We start from the raw sequence: 22,682 nt of genomic DNA, 5'->3' as shown, positions 1-22,682 counted from the left end.
CAGGAGCTTTGGGGGGCAGATAGGCCTTACCACTTACCAGCTGTGTGACCTGGGCTTCAGGGTTTGGCACTGTACAATGGGACCGTTGTGAGGCACTGAAATACTTCCAATGGTTGCTGTCATTCCACAACTTCTTCAAAGCAACCCATTAGAAAGTACAAAACGCCACTGTCCTCATTCTGGTCAAGGTGAGAATAATCTAGTTTCTCCAGACCAGCATTTAGTTTCATATTTACCTCCAACTGTTGGCAGATGCTGCAGTCCCAGCAGCCTCCTGTCACTTTGGGATCAGAAGCATCAAGCCAAGCCCCTTTCTCAGGTTGGATCCCCAAGGCCTCCCCCACTCTGGGTAGAAGTAGTGTTGGCTCTTGGCTCATTGCAGGGGGTGAAACAGAAGAGAAGGTGATTGGTGATGACTGCCTGGAAAGAGTACTGAGGCACGTTATGATTCAAACCCAGAAAATTCTGAGTCAGCGTTGATTCTAAGTCTGTGGCTCATTTAATAGGGGGTGGAAAGGCTTCCATCCAAGACCCCAGTGATCCTCCTCTCTCAAACTTGCACACTTAAAAAAAGGGAAGGGTCTTGTCCTGGCTGGGGCTACTGCCCAAGTTGGTGCAAGTCAGAACTCAGCAGGCAGAGAACAGCGGAGTGAAGCCTGCACACCAAAGCCATCTTTGTTACTCACCCTAACTTCAGTCAGCAGAAGCCTCCTGCAAACGCTAACACAGTACAAGGAGCTCATTGCACAGGGAACCCACCACTTCTTCAGCATGTGATTTGCCATGCGTCATCAGTGCTCAGTGGTATTTTGATTGTTTCTCTTTCAGACCAAGATACCCTGACTCTGAATTCATCTGGGTTGTCACAAGCTGTGTCCCAGTAAAAAGATACCCTATCTACCTCCTAGGTACAGATTTCTGCATGTGGAGTAAATAAAGCAATGACAGAGCAGCCTGGATGATGAGGGAGGAAAGCGCTGAAGCAGGAGGTGTAGTTAGAATCTCAGCTGGCCAAGGCCTAGGAAGTGTAAACTTCCCAGGGTTTGAGTGAAAGGAGCACAGGGGTTGTGTGTCTCTGGATCTGACCTCATGCTTCAGGGGACTCTTGTTGCTGCCCAGTTTTATCCAGGCAAGAGACCTGTTCTTGTGGAAGTGAGTGGCTGCAAAAGCCTTTTTCTGTAAGCTCCCCCCACTCCCTTCCCTACACAGGGGAAAGCCTCCACTAGTCATCCTGGGGGCAGTGGGGGGACACACTAGTGGGTGGGTGTTGTGTGCCACATGCAATTTTTACGCAGAGGGGATGGAAAACTCGTCCCCACACACCTTAGACATAAATATGATTTTACGATAATCAAATCTTGCCTCAGCGGGAGAGGTTCTGTATAACATGCTGGTGATATTCCTTCCATTTTTTTGGTTGTTTTTATTTTTTTCTTTAAAGTCCATTGATCGTCACAAAAACCCAGGAAATGCAACTAAGGAGAAAACAAATGTCCAACTGAGATCTAAGAACGCAGAGCTATGGAGATGTGGCACTGGACTGCTGGGTGTGTGGGAGGGGGTGGAGGGGTGGTCTCCACGGGGCAGCTGGAGGTGGGGGACACAGGAAGATGAGGCTGCTGGCTGGGCCAGGCAGTTATGTTAACCGCTGCACGATGACGGCATTGAGCAGGTTGGCTTCCTTTAGGGTCTGGCTCTCGTCAGCCAGCTCCTTGTTTGGGAAGGTGGTCATGAGGACAAAGCTGGTGGCAGCCATGGCCGGCCGGGCGTCCACGATGAAGAGTCGGATGTCGCTGATCCTGGTGGAGTGGGGGGAGTGGGGAGGTGGGTGAGCAGTGTTCTTCTCTGCCGTCCCCACCCCCTGCTTCGGGAGGCTGTATCACATCCCCAGGTCCCCTCCCCTGCCCAATCCTTCTTCAGAGTGTCCAAAGCTCTCATTTGGAACATGAGCTCATGTCACTCCTCTAAAACCCTTCAGTTGCTCCCACTTTCCTTGGTATAAACACCAATCTCCTGACTGTGGTCCTGAGGCCTGCCTAATTTTACACCTCCCTCCTTCCCCCTGTTCTCCTAACTCCCCATTTCAGTTCTTCATCATGCTGTGCTCCCTGCCCACATTTGGGTCCCTCTTCCTAGAGGCTTCTCTGCCTGATCCCTTTTCTGCAATCCTAATCTAACTTGTTTTACAACTAACCTCATGTGAAGCCTGTCAACACTCAAGGATTGGCAAGCCATTCCCTGGGCCCCACATGTGGGTTCTGGTTTATACGGCCTATGATTGATGAAATTTAGACACTGCTATTCTAGAAAAAGGAGTTGCCAAATATCTTTACTGGCAACAGTCCTCCCCTACTAATCCCTTCATCACTTTGTGCCTCAGTTTCCCCATCTTTATTTTTTTTTAAATTTTTATTTATTTTTTTTGTGGTACGTGGGCCTCTCACTGTCGTGGCCTCTCCCATTGCGGAGCACAGGCTCCAGACGCGCAGGCTCAGCGGCCATGGCTCATGGGCCCAGCTGCTCCGCGGCATGTGGGATCTTCCCGGACCGGGGCACAAACCCGTGTCCCCTGCATCGGCAGGCCGACTCTCAACCACTGCGCCACCATGGAGGCCCATTCCCCATCTTTAAATTGGGGAGGCACAGCTGCTTTGATCCCAGATGATCTGAGATGGAACAGGTATTCCAGAATTCTCAAAGTCCAGATCTAGAAGAGCCCTTAGTAGCCTAGTGGTTTTCAGAGGCTGCTTGCGGGCAGGAAGGTAGAGGAAGCCAGGTGGGTGGGAGGGTGCACTGCATCCCCTCTCCCCTCCATCAACCACAGCAGTTCAAATTTTATCTGTTCTACACTTGGGCTTTAGCATGAAACTTCCTTTGAACAAATTGTTTGGTGGCTAAAAAAACCCCTCTGAGGAATCCGACCCCCTAATTTTAGACATGAGGAATGAGACCCACACAGGGGAGGGAGCAAGTCACTGGCCACACTTAATGGAAGAGTGGGGACCAAACCAAAGGCTTCAGACTTGCATACCTTCCTATCCCACTGCCTCCTCTGGGGAAAGCACGGAGTGCCTGCTGGCGTTTAGGAGGAAGAACTGCTCCCTGCTTCTCACCTGTCTGTGGGAGTTTCCGGGACCCTCTTAAATAAGCCAGGCCACATAATGCAAGGTACCTGTGGCTGTGGTTAAATTTCTGCACCAGCCTGCCGCCATCAGCAAGCCGTATTTGGATGTTTGTGGTAGGCTGCGACTCATCGACTGAGATGGAAGAGCTGGCTTTGGCCTCATTTTCTGCCTGTTGGGCTGGAGAGCTGGTATTCAACACCGGGGGGGCAGTGCTGAGGAGAGAGGATCGCGTCAGGACACAAAGAGAAACAAGGCCCCACACAAGAGGGGAATCCTGTCTCAGATTTTTACTGAGCATTTGCTATGTCTGGTGCTGTTTGTTGCTACTGATATAAGGAGTGTCCGAGACAGAATCCCTGTCCTGATGGAACTTAGAGGTCCAGTGGAATTCACCTCAACCCCCAAATTACTGCTAGCTCCCTCAGTCCTGGAGTTGGGCAAGTTACCAACCCCCTTCTTCCTTGGTGTCCACAAGTGAACAAGGGCTTGAAGTTCAGGAGGAAAGCAGTATGTACGACAGCCTGGTCCAGGAGAAACTGGGACCTGATGCTGGAAGACCCAACAGACCAGGATGAGTTTTCGCCTCAGTGAGAGGCTGAGGGCAGAATGGGAAGGGGGCACTCCAAGTCTGCAGCTGAGGCAGGCATGACACAGCTTGGCAGGTGACTGCTGGATGTAAGGGACAAGTCCAGACTCTTTTCCTCTGATGGAGTTTTCAGGCCTGCCTGCCCCAGTGCAACCTCACTCATGTGAGTATCTCATACTCAGGTGTCAACTATCAGGAGTGTGTTCCCTGGGACCCTAGTCCCTTGAGTTATCTCCAAGAAGGTTTTGGAAATGGCACATATTATACCGACAGCATCACAGGCCACTAACCTATTAAAGAAGGTCATGAGAGATCGTGAGGTTAAGGCAAACTTATGTGACCACCATGTCCTTTCTTTCATGTTACACTTGTTAACCTCCTGCAGATTGTTTCATCTAACACAGTGAAATGTTGCCCAGGGCACATAATTAGCAAGGAAGAACTGAAAACTGAACTTACTCTTTTCTGTGAACATGAAAAATAGTGGCTCAGAGAATTACAAAGTGGAGCTCAAAAGAGAAACCTGGCCACACTTATTTGCTATGAGAGGAGCTTCTATGGATCAGGCTCACAGCACGTGGGACTCAAATGTGGGCTGAGACACAGATCAATTACACCATCACGGGCCTGAAGAGATGCTTGGAAATAGTGGAAAGTTAAATGTTGAACCTGTAAATGCCTAAGATCTACCCTGTTCTGTTCATTAGTTTTAAGGGCATTAGGTCAACTCTCTAATTAGACTCTAGGCAGCCTGTCCCTCAACTGTTTGTAACAATTCCAAGTACACAATAGGTACTCAATGATGCTACTGCCTGCCAGAAAGGCCTGAATGAGAGAGAAGCTGAATCACCTGACTGCTCATTTCCTTTGTAGTGGGAATAAATTGGGCACTAAGGTGCCACAATGCTAGCTCAGGAGACCCTGCCACCTGCTTCACAAAGATGACCACTACAGAAAACATGATGAGGGGGCAAAGCTCATCCTGGCAGCAGTGTCACCCTTCACCCCCATCCCAAGTGCACTCTTGGTGTTTGGTATTCAAAATCAAGTAAATGCAGGCTTCCCAAATCTTCAGATGTTCCCATCCAAACAAACAAATGCAAAGCCTAAAATAAAAAAAGTTTCATGCAACCGAACGAACTTTTTCAAATTTCTGAACTGAGAAAAATCTATTCATTCACTTTAGTTTTCTAGGTAATTGGAGAAAAAACAAGCATTGGCTGATTTTTGAGGCAAACCTAAGAAAAATTTCTTAAACTTTTGGCTTCCTGATTTTAGTTAACAAGAAGACAATGGAAAGCATAGTAAAATTTATTGGAAAAACTAAAAGAGCTGTCCATCTAGTTTAGACTGAAAAGCTAACGTTCCATCTCTCTTAGCTGTATAAAACATTTTTTTAGTTCATTTTTCATTAAAAGCTAGAACTGAAATAAAATCAAAGTGGAACTGGCAATGAACATTTATTTAGCCGACAAGCAACACATCTGATTATCAAGCTCTGTCTCGACTTGTTGATTCATCACCTGCACTAAGTATTCCCATCCAGCTAAAACAGACTCCTTAAAAACATCTTAATTTTTTGAGATGTGGAGTCTTCACACATAAGAGTTAGACTTTCCAATAGCAGAAGTATTTTCTGTTAGTATCATGAAACCAGACAAACCCAAACTGCACGGTGCTCTGGACCCTTCCTTAAAACTACTGGTGGGTGAAAAACAGATACAACCTTTTTGGAGGGCAATTTGACAAAATCTTAAAAATATGAACATCTTCTGAGCTAGCAATTTTATTTGTAGTACAACATTAAGGGGTATATAAAGATTTAATTAGAGATATTCATTGTAATGTTGTTCATAATACTGGCAGCCACCTAAATGTTTAACATCAGGGACTGGTTAAATTATGGCACATACATAAGATAGAAAATTATGTTAGCATTAAAATTAATATTGTAGAAATACACTTACTGATCTGGAATGACAGCCATACTATATTGATTAGGCAAAATAACAGGAGATAGAACATTTTTACACACACACACACACACACACACACACACACACACACATACAGACTGGAAGGATACTTCCCAGATACTAACTGGACATATCTGGGTGTTAGGTTTAGGGATAGTTTTTATTCTTTATCTGTATTTTTTATGTTTTTTTTTTTTTTTTTTTTTTTTTTTTGCAGTATGCAGGCCTCTCACTGTTGTGGCCTCTCCTGTTGCAGAGCACAGGCTCCGGACTCGCAGGCTCAGCGGCCATAGCTCACGGGCCCAGCCGCTCCGCGGCATGTGGGATCTTCCCGGACCGGGGCACGAACCCGTGTCCCCTGCATTGGCAGGTGGACTCTCAACCACTGCACCACCAGGGAAGCCCAACACATTTTATTTTAATAATATAAGGAAAAAAATTATCTGGTGCTCCACAAAGCTTACCATAGTTGACAGGTAAGTCACAGATGGATCAGAGAACAGCTGTCCTGGACTAACCCACAGGCCTCAATGTGGTAGATGAAATGATGAGCAGGGTGGACTTAACTATTTTGGTCCTGGTAAACCACAATCTATTGGTCTCTAATGTCGTGAGCTATGACCCTTGCTTCTGATGAGGCATGAATGGCCAGCAGGGAGGCAGGGGATTCTAGGAGAGGGCCAGCCAGAAGCTCAAAGAGCACAGCTGTTGGCAGACCACACTCTGATTCCTGCAGATGGTGGTGAGGTGAGCAAGGGCAGTGCCTAGTTCAAGAGCTGCCAGAGCTAGGTCAGAAACGGTATCTTGCTGTGTAGGAGTGTCGGGAGAAATGCCAATCAGAAGGCCTGACTCCAGTCCCGGCTCTACCATAGGGAGCACCTAAGGGTATCCCTTAAAGTCCAAGAGCCTCAGCGTTCCCTTTGTAAAATAAGGATGGTACTGGCGGGGAGTGTCACCATGCTGAGTGCCTCTCGTGTGCAAAGCTCCCAATGAAGGATACTGATGAAGTGACCCCATGCATGGCCAAAGATGAGTGGGTCCCTGAGAGAAAGCTGCCTGTCTGTGGGATGGTCAAGGATCTGGTGTGAGAACCCTGCCTATCAGAGGTAATAGGGACTATCAACCAGTCAGATCCTATCCTATTAGGGGTTTGAATGCAAGATGGAGATAGTGGCTGAGGACACGTGGCAAAAATGTCACAGGAAATGACAAACTGAGTCTCAGACAGGACCAAAGAAGTAGAGATAAGAGCTGCCATTAACAATGGAGCAGCAGGCTACAAAGGGGCAACAATGTCTCTGAGCTTCCCTGGATCCTAAACGATGCCGCTGCAGGCTGGCTGGCAAGAGTCCAGAATTCCTTTTTCCTCTGAATCCCCATTTCAAGTGACCCAAATACATGTGTCTGTTTCAGCCTTAAAGCCATGCAGAAGGTTATCCCTGCCCTGGACACCCTAGATTACCGAGTCAAAGGAGCAATGTGTTACCTTTACTGATTACACTGACTGCTCACTGTGGGGCAGTGCTCTACGTGTTCCTCCCAACAGTAATCGAGGAGGTAAGGATGCTTATTAGTCCCGCTTTATAGTTGAGCAAACTGAGCCTGTATAGTCCAAGGCCATATGGCTAGAAAGTGAAGAATAGATTTAAACTCAGGTTTGTTAATGCCAAAGCCTATGTTCTCCATACTCTTCCTCCCATAAAAATAAAATCTGAAGTACTCTGTAATCAACAATAAAGAGCTATACAAAGTAAGCCTTACACAGGGCCTGCTGGGCGCGACAGGAGTAACCCACACAGTCCCACTCCCACCTGTGCTGCTCCTTACCTGCCCAGTTTCTGACCCTCACCAGTGAAGGCTTTGAAGGCTCCCTTGGGCTTCACGAAGTCCTCGTCCCGATGGTCCTCCATGTCCAAGTTCACTTGCCCACCATGAGCTAACCTCCGCAGTTCTGCTGGCACCTCTCTGTGGGAGAAAAGGCAGTGCTGGGGCCCACAAAGAGCAGGATGGGAATGACAGTGATGGGTACAAAGGGAGGAGAAACTTCTCAGTTGCAACTGTGAAGCTGGGCTTCACAGGGAGTCGACTGCTCCAGTGGCTACCTGTCCGCCTCCCCCTTCTCTCATGCCTGCTCAGAGTCAAGAGTGGAGATCTGTATCTTATTTGGTGACTTGGCTTTGTCCTAGGCCCAAAGGGGAAATGTAGATACACAGGATTTTGGGAGCAGATCTGTGAATCTGTATCTCAACTGTGCCAAATCTGCTTAAAAATAAGCAGATTTAAACTTCTTAAATAATAAATATTTGAATCAGCTTCTTCTTTCCCATCTGCCATCTCACTCACTGATATGGAATCAGAAGGAGGGCTTTTCTGCTCACCCTCTGCGGATTGACTCCAGAAACTGGGCATTGGATGGGTCTTGGTAGCTTCTGAGTTCACCATTGTCCAAGCTGAATCCACTCTTCCAGAGCTTCAACACTACATGAACCTGTGACAACAGGAGGTAAGCAGTCCATACATTGTCAGGAACCTGGCAAGCACACCAGCATGAACTTGCAAATTAACGAGTTTTTACTATTTTACTGTGTCATTATTAAAACACACAGACAGATAAACATATACGCATGCACAAGGAGATCAATCAACAACCAATGAAATAAGTATTAACCTAAAATAAGAAGGTGATATGGCACTAGTTAAGAGAATGGGCTTTGATTTAAGCAGACCTGGGTCTGCATCTTGATTTTGCCACTCACTAGCTAAGTGGCACTGAGCAGATGACTCAGCTGAAGCTGTGGCTTCCTTATCTATAGGGTTGCCACTGTGCTTGGCACAAAGCTTGTGCTCAACTAAAGTAGCATGGCAAATCTTACGTGGACTATTTTGAGCTATTAAAAATGATACCTACAATTTCTGTTAATGACTCCCTATATATATATATATATATATATATATATATATATATATATATATATATATATACACAGAAAAGGGTCTAGAGAACTAAAGATCAGCATATTAGCAGCTGCTACCTCAGGTGGATAGGATTTTTATTTCCTCCTTGCTTGACTACTTTACTTTGTAAAAAAAACCCAAAATAATTGAAAACAAGTACATTATGGAGACTAATGGTCACAAGGTCACATGAAAATGTTTATGGCACTGAAAAAAAATATATATGTATAGCTGAGTCACTTTGCTGTACAAAAGAAATTAATACAACATTGTATATCAACTATACTTCAATAAAATTTAAAAAAAACTGACTCTAAACTGACTCAAAACTGACTCTACAGTATTACACTTATTAGAGAGGGGGGATCCCTACGCACAGGGAAAAAAGGACTGGAATATAATATGGAAAAAGTTCAAAAAGTACGTTTCAGGCCTCTTTGTGAGGGGGGAGTCTAAAGACCAAGTTCTTTAGGCACATTCACACCACCAGAGAACCCTGGAATCACTATCCCTCTGCCTGAGATCCATGGAATGCTCAGAAAACTCCTTTATTTGTCCATCTGCTCTGCCTGTCCCCACTCATGAGCCACCCCCCTCCCCCCGCACCCAGCCAGATAAAAGCTGTCTTTGATTCTCAGGTAATCCTTTCCATTCATGGATGACAGCAAACCTGCTGCCTCTTCCCTTTCAGAGGCTGCTGATTCACGTGTAACATGGGACTAATTTCTCCCCCAAAATGATAAAACAGTCCACAAGCTTCCCTAGAGAAGGTAGGTGCACACTCACATCTTGGCCGGAATGCCGCCTCCTTTCTCCTGCCACGTAGGCAGACTCTTCCTCTGGTGCTGCTCCAAGGCGGTAGCCACCTCCTGCAAATGGCTATAAAAGACAAGTTCATAAACACCGGAGGAGTGGGTCAACAGTTATCAGGTTATTCAGATATAATGATGTTATCTCAAGCTTGTTAACTACTAGGTATACTTTCTCTGAGTAGGAAACTCAGAGACAGGGGTAAAAACTGGAATGGTGGGGGGTACTGCTTGGTTAAAGGGAATGGCTGCTACTAAGCTCTAGTTAATCATGACCATTTCAGAATCCAGGTGTAGGATAACACTAAAGACTTTTTGATTTTCACAAAGAAAACAGAAATCCTGACTGTATGTAAAACAGGTGGCCACCGATTCAATTAAAACAAAAATAAAGCAAGACACTGAGTAAGTCAGGTTGGTTAGGCCAAACAAAACATGTTTGCAGAACCTGATCCAGACCACAGGCCACAGGTTTGAAAACTTTGCCCCATATCTTGATTTCATGTTAAAAGGTAAGAGAAACTGCACTGCTCTTCTGCATATGAGAGGAAGTGAGCAAATGAAAAACAAATTCAGTCACTACTGGGGTGAGGAAGGCCTCCTTTCCTCTGCTCTGGAACCTCAGTCCTGTGGACACAGACAATGACCCCAACCCCTTATGCTCACTCTTGGTTTACTGGTCTCTCCAGGGCTCTTGGTCACTCGCTCCACAGCTACGGCTCCATGTTCTTTGGCACCTTTAAAGAGATCATCCACCAGCTCGTTGGGACTTTTCTTCCTGGGAGGGCCAACAATCTGCTGTCCACTTCTCTCTGAGCCCCCGGCATAAAACCTGTGCAGAAAATACACATCTAACACCAAATATACTTAGAAAACATGAATAGAGCATGTGCCAGGCTCTGGGCTAGGAGTTGGGCACAATGAGGCAAAGGGTACAAATGCCCATCTTTAAGGAACATACTGTCTAGGTGGAGACAGATTTAAGAGGCAGGCAGCCATATTGCAGTGTGAGCCACAGTACAAGTCAGTAAGGGGTGCTCTGGGAACACAGAGCTGGGGAGTACAGTCAAGGGTTCCTAGAAGGGTGTCTTCTTGAGGATGAGTTTATCAGGTAAAGAACAAGGGAAGGGTATTCTAGGCATGCATGACAGCACGTTAGCTCTGGGAATTCACCATCCGGTGGTCAGCACCTTTCCAGCAGATGATCACTATGGTCAGCTAGAAGCAGCTACCACTAGCAGCCCTGGATTAATGGTGGCAGTGGCGTGGTTAGTACAAGCAGCTAGGTTCCACTGTTGGCTCTGCCACTGAGTGACCTGGGCAAGCCAATGCACTGAGCTAACCTCACTTTCCTTCTTTGAAATGGAAGGGAAGGACCACATGCCCTACCTACCTGTTCCTTAAGTCAGGGCCATCAGGTTCAAATCAGCGGAAGTATGCAAAAGAACAAGCACAGAGTAATGCACACATGTAAGGTGTGATACAGCACCGAGAGCTCCCAAGCCTCACCTAGCCTTGCAAATTCTTGTGACATACACCAGGTGGATGTGGAAGAGTGGGTACTGGAGGAGGTCAGGGAACCTCAAATACAAGCCCCAAGATACCTATACCTGCTTTGCAATGGGCCAAGCATGGCTTGAGATGAAGTTAGCACTTTTTTTTTTACCTGCATCCGAAAACCTTCAGTCATGTAGCCTTGGCTAGCTGCCTCCTTATCACTCCTATTCACAGCTAAGTCAACAGCACATCTCAGTGAGGAGAACTGAGAACCTATAAAACTGAGTCTCAGCCTTCCATTTCCTGACATTCCCCAGAGAATGCAAGGCAAAACCCTAGACCTTGGCATGGACAACAGCACCAGCGTCATTAGGTCTGAAATGCTGAGGGACCAGAGATGTAACCGGGATGTGAAGTAAAAGAAGGTCACCACCTGGAGGATGTGACAGGACAGGAGAAGTAGGAGGAGGTCATTTAGGAGTTCGGCATTCATTTACTTGATGACACTGCCTTTCATTCAAGGAGTATTAAAATACTGAAATTAACATTTATTCCTGAACTTTGAGTTCTAAATAGAAGGCTCTGAGGTAGTGTAAAGGTCACTACATGGATGAAGACAGAGAACAGAACACACATAATTTCTCAGCCCACTTCCCAAAGAGTGACCACGATGAGATAACTGCATTTCCATAATGGTTATACAATGTTCCTTAGGAATGTTTGACAGACCAAGACAGATTCCATGGAGAACCAAAACCCATGAAGTGAGGCTGCTGCCAGTTCATCCTTGTTCATTCCAGGTAGACAAAAGTTCTGTTCAGTGGACTGTAAGATCCTTATTAAGGGATCTCAAAGCCCTCGCTTACAAACTAGGAATCTGTGATCAAATGTCTTAAAAATATTCATGCCCTTAACCCGGTATTTTCATTTCTATAAACTATCCAAAATAATCTGAAATGTAGTCAAAGATTAATACACAGAGATGTTCACAGCATTGATATTTAAGGTGGCAAAAAACTGGAAATGATTTAAATGTCAAGCATTCCATATGATGGACCATTATAGTCACTGAAAACACTTATGAAGAATCTTAATGACCTGGAGAAGTATTCAAGACGTAGCATTAATCCTACAAAAGCAAGAAACAAACATCTGACTTTCACCATGTAAAATACAATATAAACAAACTATATTTACACACAGAACCAACACTTAGTGGAAATATGCCAAAATATTAACCGTAGTTACCAAAGGGTGGATGAGTGTTATATTTTTTTCATTATGATATTCTACATTTTTCACAATGGACACTAATTTTATTATAACATTCCTAAAGGTTAAAAACAAACCAACAAAAAACAGTACTGTGTCTGTATATTGGAGAAATATATATTTGTAAGCCCCCTTTTTTCTCTTTATTATGTAATATATTGCTTTTTCAATTAAGGAAAAGCTGGAAGGAAATACACCAAAAATACTACTGATACATGGTTACCTCTGGGTTGTGGTATTACGAATGGCTTTTTTCCCTATAGATTTTTTTCCCTTCCCCTAATATTCTTCAATAAATACATATTATCTTAATAATTAAAAATGAAACAGAACAAAAACAAATCCAGAATACCCCAAAAGAAAAAAAAAAATAGTAAGAGGACAGGGATCACTTCTAAGCACAGGGAGTAGAAAACTGTTTCTAGTATGCGTATGACTAGCCCACAGTAGTAACGGCTAATGATAACCGAGCATGTTTATCCTTCTAGGCTGTTCTAGGTGATTTATACATTACCATGGACTTTCCTGTGGACTGTGCCCCCGATAGAGACTCACCTCTGACCCTCCTCATCCTCCTCGTCCTCGTCTTGGTCATGAATGAGGTCTCTGAAGGATGTCACCCTATTATCGCTGGAGACACAGAAAGGAGCAAAATGATCTCAAAGGGAGTTTAAGAAAGGTGATCCGCATCATCAGCTGCTAACAGTTGAGGTTAGGTATTTTGGTGGGGCAGGAAGAGGATCTATGGGAAGAGGGTTAACCTCTCAAGTTTATATGCAAACTATTTATTTATTCAAGGTCACACATGACTAAGAATAAATTAGAAAGTGTATCAAGAAGTAAAATGAAATCCAATTTCAGCTCTCCTAGAGGGGGAGGAGGGAACCAGATAGGGTCTGTACTACTTTAAAAACATACTACTGGATAGCTATTTTCATCATATAATTTTTAAATATTGGGGGAATGCCTGTGTGCCAGACACTGAACTGGATGCTAGGTCTATAAGATGATCAGGCACAGTTCTTACCCTTTAGTTGCTTATAGGCTAGTGGCTCTTTGGCCAGGAAACCATCCATTAAATACTGTGCAACAGGGGCTGTGACAGAGGGAAGCACATGGGATGTGAGAGCAGTCTCCTGTTCTAGGTGGGGGTGGGGGAACATCAAGAAAAGCGTCCCAGAAAAATGCAACATTTGGACTGAGTGCTGACAAACTAGGGGACCATCAGTCAATTGGATAAAGGATGGTGGGGCTGGTGGGGAAAGGGGACCAACAGGGCATTACAGGAAAGCAGCACAGGCACATACACAGAGACTAGTGAAAGTAGCACATTAGAGGAAGGATAAATCATCAAGAAGTAAAAATGAAATGAATATATGGCTGAAAAGGCCTCTGTCTGCTTCTGCTTTAGGTTAGTCAAGTATTTATTAGTGTTTAGGAAAAAAGCAGAGTTGTGTGGGATGCGGTAGAGAGGGCACACAAAACATGGTATGAGAAGGGTTAACTCCCTCCTCTGACACTGTCTTACACTGCCATTTTTTTCCTAGTTTAGATCTGTCCTTAAGGAACAACCTTAGTTTTTCAAGGATCATGAGACACACAATTTATAAAAACATTTTCTGTATTCCTTACGGGGAAAAAAGTTGTTTCCCTTTAATATGGGGGGAGAGGGTAATGGAGATTTAGTGAGGCTAGAGAAGGAGTTGTTTACTCCAGTTCGCCTTGAAGAAAGATTTATTTCAGGGAGACAATGAGAGGACAGAATAGGCTCTGAGGCTCCACCAACTAGAAAAAAGAGGACAAGGATCAACCGATGTAGCAAATACATTCCTGCCTAAGTGAGCTGAGAGCAACCTCCGGGGCATTCCTTCATGCTCTACACAACATGGTTTAAAAGGATGCAAGTGATAAGATCCATGGTAGTGCCCTAAAAGGCTAATTCCACTCATTACTCTTCCCAGGGGAGTTTTCCACAGATGCTTAGCTTAGCATCTATGGAAAAAAAAAATCCTCTGTCTCTCCATCGTTAAACACCTTCAAATACACATGTGTATACCTGCTTGAGCAAACCACTTGCTCTGGCTATAGGTCTAACTCTTTCCCCAAAAATTCTTACACCTAGACTCTGACAGTATCTAACACAGATTCTGGTGTCCATTTACTTGGTTCTAATCCCAACTTAGCCTCCAACCCTGGGATCTTGGCATGCTAATGAAATTCCCTAAGCCTTCATTTTCTCACATAAAAATGGAGACAGGCAGCACCAACCTTGTGGGCGTGCTGTGAACAGTCGGGGTGCTGATGCACGGTGTAGCATGTTTCAAGTACTACTCTTGAGCAGCAATTCTCAAAGTGTTGGTCCTTGGACCAGGAGCATCAGTATTACCCTCAAAGCTGTGAAAGATGCAAATCCTCAGCCCCTACCCTAGACCTCCTCAATCAGAAATCATGAAAGGAGTGTCTACCAATCTGGTTTTAAGGAGTCCTCCAAGTAATTATTATGCATGCTCAAGTCTGAGAACAAGTGCTCTGGAGTAATGCTCTGAGAGTTACCTTACAGTATGGATGTCCTGGGGGCATTACCAATTTCAGAATACTCTGTCTTGTATCTTCCACAAATTGGCAAAATGTCTCAGAAATTTCAATTTTTCAGCATCAGAACTCTATCTCCCAGGCACCCTGAAGTGGCACAAAAGTGCTTTGTCAGATCACATTTTCTACAGTGACAGAAATGCTGTACCTGCACCGTCCAATAATGAAGCCACTAGTCACATGTGGCTATTGAGCATTTAAAATTTGGTAAGTGCAAATGAATAACTGAATGTTTTATTTTAATTAGTTTAAATAGCCACATGAGGCTAGTGGCTACCATACTGGACAGTATAGTTTTAGAGAATCAGACAACGGTGGTCCCTAGAATTCTAAGAAAGTACAGTTTGGTTGAATGAAAGAAGAAAAAAAAGGAATAACAGCCTACCTCTTGCTCGACCCTGTGCTTGGTGCAGGGGTGGGAGGTACTTGCACAGAGAGGTAGCTAGCACATGACAGAAGCAGCAGCTTTGGATTTAGACAAATTTGGGTTTGAATCCACTATAACAGCAAATGTGTTACTCAACCTTTCCTAAGACTGAGCATCCTGACCTGTGAAATGGTGAGCACCTGACCTACTTCCATGGTTATAGAGGTGTAAGAAGAGAACGTATGTGAGAATATCTGACAGAGCCAGACAGAGGGTGGGTGCTCCTGGAATACTAGCCCTCCCACCTCCAGGAACTTACAACTTACTTAGGGAGAAAAGTATTAAGGTAATTATCAGGAGAAGAATGCAAGACAACACAGGAAAGATGTCATACAGTAGTACGTGGATATGGGTTGTGACTGGAGTTCGTGCTGCCTGTGGGTTGGGGGATAACATGCTCAGAAGAGAAGGTGGGGAGGGAGCTAAACCTGGAAGGACACAGAGGATTTGCACAGGTAGAAAGGAAGCAAGAGAGTGGGCATGTCCAGTCAGATGAGAGGCTCAAACAAAAGCAGAAGAACCCCAAACAAGGCAGAACTGAGACACCAAACAAATCAGTTTGGTTGAAATAAAGATTTAAGAAAGGAGGAAAAGGGGGATAAGATGAGGATGGCAGGTTCACAGCAAATTCTGGAGGACAGTGAATGTCCACAGGGAGAGGCAGTACATCATTCTGGCTGAGAGTTGAATGCTGGAAGCAGAAACAGATCTGTATTTAAATCCTTGTTTTACTAGCTGTGTGATCTTGGGAAGATGCCCAGCTTCAGTGTCTTCATCTGTAAAATGGGAAGAATAACAGTACCCACCTCACAGGGTTGTAGTAGGATTAAAAAGATGTATATATATCAATAAAAGCTTAACCCAGTGCCTGGCAGCTGGTTAAGTGCTCAATAAATGACAGCTGTTATAATTGAGGAGTTTAGACTTTCTCCTATACCTATGACTAACCTTTCTATGTCCCACAGCCCTTTGAGAATCTAATAAAAGTAATGAATTTTCTTGCCAGAAAAGGTACTACACATATATGAATTTTTACCTACAATTTCAGGTAATTTATGGACCTTCTGACATCCATTCCACAGATTCCTCCTAGGGGGTTCAGGGCCTCCATGTGAAGAACCGCTGTTCTAGAGTCAGAGGAGGAACTCACTAATTGAGTGCTGTGCCAGAGAGGCAGTGATGACATGAAAGGGTATGTGAGAAGATGACAGTGGGGTCGGGGAGAGCTCAGCAGCAGGCTCAGTGTCCTGCAACAGTCAGGTCAAACGGGGGAAAGGCAGGCCCCACAAAGGATTCCTCTGAGGTGCTAGCATAAGCCTGCCTTTTCCCAAGAATGCAGTCAGCATTTACCACCTGGACAAAGACAACGATGTAACAAACAGTGCCTTCCCTCTCCCTTTTCCTTGGCTTCACCTATGCCCAGTACCAAATCTGAGGCTTAATCAAAGCAAAAAAGTAAGACCTTTAGGCCTGCATGTGTGCTCAGTGTTTTACTCCCTGCAGTCTTAATGTTAAACTCTATTCCCTTGACTCTTTTACCTTTAAGTCTACTTTCTAACATATAGACTTGCTGTGGAATGAGACAGGGAACAAATAAGAAAAGAATGGGGAAGATGAGAATGGATGCTAATAATGGTAATAATAAAATGACAATAATAGCAGTTAACATGTTCTGTGTTCTAGGTGCTATGTAAGTATTAACCCATTTAATCTCCCATGTGGTAGGCACTATCATCACTCCCATTTGACAGGTGATGAAAACTGAGGGACTGGAGATGTTAAGTAACCTGCCCAAGGTCACAAAGCTCTAAAGTAGCAGTGCTGGGATTTGAACGTGAGCAGTCAGGCTCCTAGCCCAGGTTCTACTAAACCATTGTCTTTTTTTTTTTTTTTTTTTTTTTTTTTTAAAGATTTTCTTGATGTGGACCATTTTTTAAGTCTCTATTGAATTTGTTACAGTATTGCTTCTGTTCTATGTTTTGGTTTTTTGGCTGTGAGGCATGTGGGATTTTAGCTCCCCAACCAGGGATAGCATCTGCATCCCCTGCATTGGACGGTGAAGTCTTAACTACTGGACCACCACAGAAGTCCCATAAACCACTGTCTTGACAGGACTTTGGGTCTACCAGAGAAGACAGATGTGAACATGTGACTGACATCAGAGGCTAAGTTTCAATTTCTCCTCCTCTGTATTTTTGTGCCAACACCCCAACAGTAATGTGGGGTGCCTGTGAAAGACACACCCCAGGAAATCAGCTGCCTCTATCAGCAGCTACAAGAAAAGCCCTTACCTTATCAATCAGGTTCCAGGCAGTAACATCTTGATGTGCCATCACTGACATCTCACAGGTGGGCATCTATGAATAACTAAAAGATGTCCTGCCTATTACCTCTTTCCTCTGGAAATGTAGGTAGGGGAAGAAGTTAAGGAAGCAATGAGAACTGGGGTTAGTGTTCCTTCTAGAAAGGGAGGAAATGTAATTTAAATCTCAGATGCCCTTAGAGAGAAACACAATTTATCACTTCACCGGCAAAGAAACACTATATCTGTATTCTGGGGTTGAATTCAAACTCAAATAGAGAACATACACCAGAGAGTAGAAACAAATCAGGCTACAGCAGAGAGGGGAGATGTAATTCAGACACCTTTAAAGGAAGAGGCCCTGCCTGTCTCCCAGAAGACCTGCATTATCCCACTCTGTAGATCACAGCAGTGACTGGCTGTGAGAAACTTGGAGCCAGGGTGGCCAGGACAGGGGATGCAAATGGGATAGCAAAGGTTAACACTGCTTCACAAAATAAGACAAGGTCTCCCTAATCAATTTGGGAAAGGGTGGGTTAAACAGGTTTGTTTTCTCTAAGTCTTCTTAATAGGGTAATGGGCATCCTAAAATATTGAAAGAGCCTTTTTAATCTTTTACATCTACAGCATCCCTGAAAGGAAGTACTTCGGTTTCTACTTAAAAACTTCCAGAAATGGAGAGGCCACTCCTCATATTTTATAAATAAGAGACCCACCCCCCCAAACATCTTAAAAGTTGGTTCTGTGGTTTCCTCCAGGATTGGATCATATACCACACTCAGTTAAGAATCCCAAATCTCTATAGGAAAAGAATAAGTCTTGCAAGAAACTACTACCCACCAGTCAGTCTATCTTCCTCCCTCAAACCCACTGGTCCACATCCCCCGGCCTGAACCCTCTGTCGAGTCAGAAAATAGCTCACCATTGCTGGAAGCACACCAATGTAGCAATAACTGAAGCTGGCCCTTACCTGGGGGCTGTGCCTCTGGATACTGAACTGGGGGTTGCCTGCGAAATGGTCACAATGTCTTCGTCCCCTCCATCCTCATAAAAGCTTGCTAGGGCGATCTGAAATAGAGAGGTAGTAACTTGGGATCCTTAAACAAGCCTTCATCTAACACATCTCCCTTCATCTCCTTTGAACACAAAGGAGCAAAGACATAAAAATATGGCCCACACTTACAAGTCAGTCTGCATTTGGGGGGGGGGCGCATAGAAAATAAGACCAAAAGGTAATGACCCAACTATTTGTTTTGATATTACCTGAAAAAAATTCCATCTACTAAGGGGAAAAGAAGGCAAGAAGGAAAGTTGGGATGGAGACACTCCTTATTCTCATTTTTATTAGGAAATGTGATCTAGTAAAAGCAGTGTACATTTATTGAGCACTTATTTATGAGCCACGTTGTTCTGAGTACAACTCTACCTGTGTTAACTCATTTAATCCTTAAAGAACCCTACGTAGTTAGTGCTATTATCATCTCATTTTATAGCTGATAGAGAAGCACCGAGAAGTTAAGAAAGCTGTCTGAGGTTACACAGTTGGTAAGGAGTAGAGCCAGGCTCGATCCCAGGCAGTCTGCTTGGGCCCTTACTCTCAGCATTTAGGTGATAGCCAGGAGTTGGGAACTGTGAGGTCAGTCCAGATTGCTACTTTTACTTTCTCTGAGGCTGTTTCCTAATCTGTGCAATGGGGACACCCATCCCACCAACCCTGCAAAACGGATGAGAGGATCTATTAACATTTATGCAGTCATGTCTTAGCTCTATATATACGGAAGGAATATGGGCCTCTTTTGGCCATTTGTAATTGGATGTTTCTCGCATGGACTCAATGCACAGGTATTTACTTAACGCTTACTTTGCATAAAGTAAGAGAGCAATGAGATCTACAGAGGTGAAAAAGACATGGCTCTTGTCCTCAAGGTCACAACCTTTTACAAGGCAGTATGCTGCCGTGGGACATGCACTGAACTGGCATTGAGGGGTGTCTACATTCAAGTCCTGGGCAAGTCATGTCACATGCATGAGCCCGTTTCCCCACTAATAGCATGAGGAGACTAGGACTGATGACCTGCCACCTGTAACACTGTGAGCTTTTAGGTCTTTCAGGCAGAAGCTGCATTTTGTATTTCTGTCCAGCACAGGGGGCTTTACACTGTGTGTCTGTACAGGTGTGATGCTTTATCTAACTCTTTCACTTTGGGGAAGCATATAAATGGTGAAGTCAGCAGACACAGTTCAAATCCTAATCCCTGGGTGTGTGACCTTGGGCCTATCACTTGACCTCTGAGCTTCCAATTCATCTATACAACTGAGAAAGTTTTCTTTACCTCATAGTGTGGCTAGGATTAACTGAATCATCATATGTAAAGTGCCAGGGCACATGGTGGTTAAGAGCTTGGGCTCTGGTATCAGACAGAACTGAGTTCAAATGCCATCTGTTCCACTTGGTAGCTAGTGAGGCCTTGAGCAAGTTACTTAACTTCCCTAAACCTCAGCTTCAAAATGCACAGGTTAAATGACTTAAGACACCTAAAGCAGTTAGAGCAGCACTTGGCTCATGGCAGGCACTCAAAAAATATTAATCATCATCATCTACCTAAGACGTAGGCTGGCCAACAACATGTATGCAATTCTTCCTAAAATTAATTACTGAGTGCCTATTACGTGTCAGGCGTTTTTCCAGGCACAGGGGATTCAACAGTTTACAAAAATCCCTGCCTCGTGTAGCCTATCTTACTGTCTTCTTAACTAATAAATATTTAACGTATACTTAATACATGCTGGTGAACTAGACGATAAACTCCACGAAGACTCCCATTTTACAAAAGAGTTACTTATTAAAGATGAATATGTTCCACTACCCAGTTTCTCCCAGCAATGAGGCAGGAGGGGGCGTGGGCCAAGTCCTGGGCTGGGCTTCTGCCCTGTCCTGAGGCCGGGGCTGCGGAAATGGAAATGAACGAGCACCTAGTCCCCAGGGCCGCTCCACCGGGGAGTTGGTCAGTCGGGCCGGGCCTGCAGCCGAGACTCGGCGCGGCAGCCACGCCCCCAGGCTCCCCCTCTTCACGCGGGCCGCGGCCGTGCCCCAAATCTCGCCGACCCGCGAGCCAGGCAGAAGGGGAAACTGAAGCCGTGTAGAGCAGGTCCGGGCCGGAGCTAGCCCGCGTTTCCCCACGCCCAGGCCAAGCTGGCGACGCGTGGCAAGCGGCCCCAGGACCCTGAGGCCTGGGTCGGGCCGCGGCCCGGCGGGATGACTGTGCGCTTCGGCCACCGCGGGCTTGTCGCGCCAGGCGCCCGCGCCCCGCAGTCCCCAGCCCGCTCGACGCGGCCCGCCTCGCGGAGCTACCTGCAAGTCCCAGCCGGCCGACTCCAGGAAGAAGCGGGCCCGGTCTTCCTCGGCGCCCGTCACCGCCACGAACTCCCTCAGCGAGTCCTGTCGCTCCGCCGCCATCTTAGCTCCGTGCGCCGCCCAAACCGCTCCGGGCGCCGCCGCACAGCCTCAGCCCCGCCGGCGCGTTCCACCCACTGGTCAGCGCTGTCCAGCTGAGCGGCGCCCGCCCGCAGGCCCCGCCCCATGCGGTGCCTCACTCAAAGCCTTCCGTGCGAGAACTCCGCCGCTCCGCGCCCTCTGGCGGCCGTAGCGTGGACCCTCAACCTAACGGCGGGCGTGGGAGCGCGGGGAGGATGAGAAGAGGGGCGGGTCTTCCGCTGTGTACCTGTGGGATGAAAGATCCCGAAAGGAGTCAGTTTCACAATTATTCATTGAGTCGTTTCCTCATTTCATTAATGTATTCATTCGTTCATTCAACTTGTTCAAATATTTACTGAGTGGAATCAAGGGCCTGTTGTTCTTCCACGGCTGGGGATCAGCAGCGAGCAAAGCAAAGTCCCTGCCTTCTTGTTGTTCACATTAGAGTCCCTCTTGTCTCCCAAACCTTCCGTGGCTCCCCATCTCAATCTGCTTAAAAAATGCCTTAGGGCCTGCAAGACCCCTGCGAGATGTGCCAGCTCTCTATCTCATCTCCTAGGCTTCTCAGTACTTCCTCTGCTCCAGGCACACTTCCTTTCTTGCTGTTCCTTGAAGGTGCCAGATGTATTTGCATCAGAGCCTTTGTGCTCCCTTTGCCTGGAAGACCTTTCACCCTCTGGTGGGCAAGGTGCTCCCTCCCTTTCTTCAGCTCTCTCAGACACAATCCCGTCTTAGAGGATCTCAGCTTCTTTGCCCTCTTGTCTCTCACCACCCTGCCTGAAACGCTCTTCTCTTCCTCTTCCCCTGGTCTGCTCTTGCTCATCCTTCTGGTCTCAGTTTAGGTGTTCCCTCCTCAAGGAGGCCTTTCTACATACCCAGGCTCTCTCAGACAGTCCCCAGTGTATGCCCTCTGGTGCCATGTTAAATGCCTGCCCTCCCCAAGGGCCACGATCCCTGTGAACAGCAGGGTGTCTGGCTGTTTCCAGCACAATATGGCTTAAGAGCACGTGCTCTGGACTCAGCCTGGGGTTGAAGCCCAGCTGTTACTGCTTGTGTGATCTTGGGCAGATTATCTCTCTAAGCTTCAATTTCCTGATGTGTAAAGTGGAGCTCCTCCCAGTTCCTGCTTCAGAGGGATGTGTGAGGATTCAATGTGAACTGCTGAGAGCAATGTTTGATACTTAGTGAGGCCCCAGCCAACGTTAGCTGTCATTTTATCTCCAGTGACCTGCAGTCACTGACATTAAACAATCACTTACTGACTCTTTGCTGAATTAATAAAGGAGTGAATAAATGAAACCTTGTGTGTTTGCATAGCCAGGTGAGAAATGCAGGGATCAAAATCTGAGGACAAGGATTCTGGGCAGGTTCCTGGACCCCCAAGGAGTATTGAGCTGACTGTGGGATATGACCTAATTTCAATAAATAAAAATTTTCATTTTCCATAAAACAGATGCCTTTGTGACTAGGAAAAATGAGAGACTCACAAACATACAGTCTCGAAGTGAGTGGCTACAGAGTCGCTGCCTTTAGTGTTCACTATTGTTGTGAGCTGGGCTCTTGCTGGACAAGCTGGGTGACAAGAGCAGGCCTCTTGCCCTCTCTGGGCCTCTGGACCTCAGGGCCTACATTATAAAAAGTGGGAGGTTGGAGGTGGGCCAGCCCA

The 22,682-nt window shown here is 45.7% G+C and overlaps 1 protein-coding gene across 2 annotated transcripts; it reads right to left on the bottom strand.

The window, feature by feature from the left end:
- Window positions 1-1,403: 1,403 nt before the first annotated feature.
- Window positions 1,404-21,116, bottom strand: NSFL1C (NSFL1 cofactor). Of its 2 annotated transcripts, XM_059038366.2 has the most exons (10): window positions 20,894-21,116; window positions 18,512-18,609; window positions 12,777-12,850; window positions 10,845-10,878; window positions 10,118-10,283; window positions 9,429-9,521; window positions 8,066-8,175; window positions 7,515-7,652; window positions 3,173-3,337; window positions 1,438-1,799 (listed from the first exon to the last, which is right to left on the bottom strand). In XM_059038366.2, exons 1-10 carry the CDS (start codon window positions 20,996-20,998, stop codon window positions 1,637-1,639), a joined length of 1,146 nt encoding a protein of 381 aa, XP_058894349.1. In that variant the 5' UTR covers window positions 20,999-21,116; the 3' UTR covers window positions 1,438-1,636. The 2 variants fall into 2 exon arrangements, with proteins under 2 accessions (XP_058894348.1, XP_058894349.1); XM_059038365.2 differs by lacking the exon at window positions 10,845-10,878 and having other exon boundaries at window positions 1,404-1,799; window positions 12,776-12,850.
- Between the last annotated feature and the right edge of the window lie 1,566 nt (window positions 21,117-22,682).

The sequence above is a fragment of the Kogia breviceps genome, chromosome 14, assembly GCF_026419965.1.
Source record: "Kogia breviceps isolate mKogBre1 chromosome 14, mKogBre1 haplotype 1, whole genome shotgun sequence".
Classification (NCBI taxonomy): domain Eukaryota; kingdom Metazoa; phylum Chordata; class Mammalia; order Artiodactyla; family Physeteridae; genus Kogia; species Kogia breviceps.
Note: the sequence above shows the minus strand (reverse complement) of the source record. Positions and strands in the feature narration are given on the sequence as shown.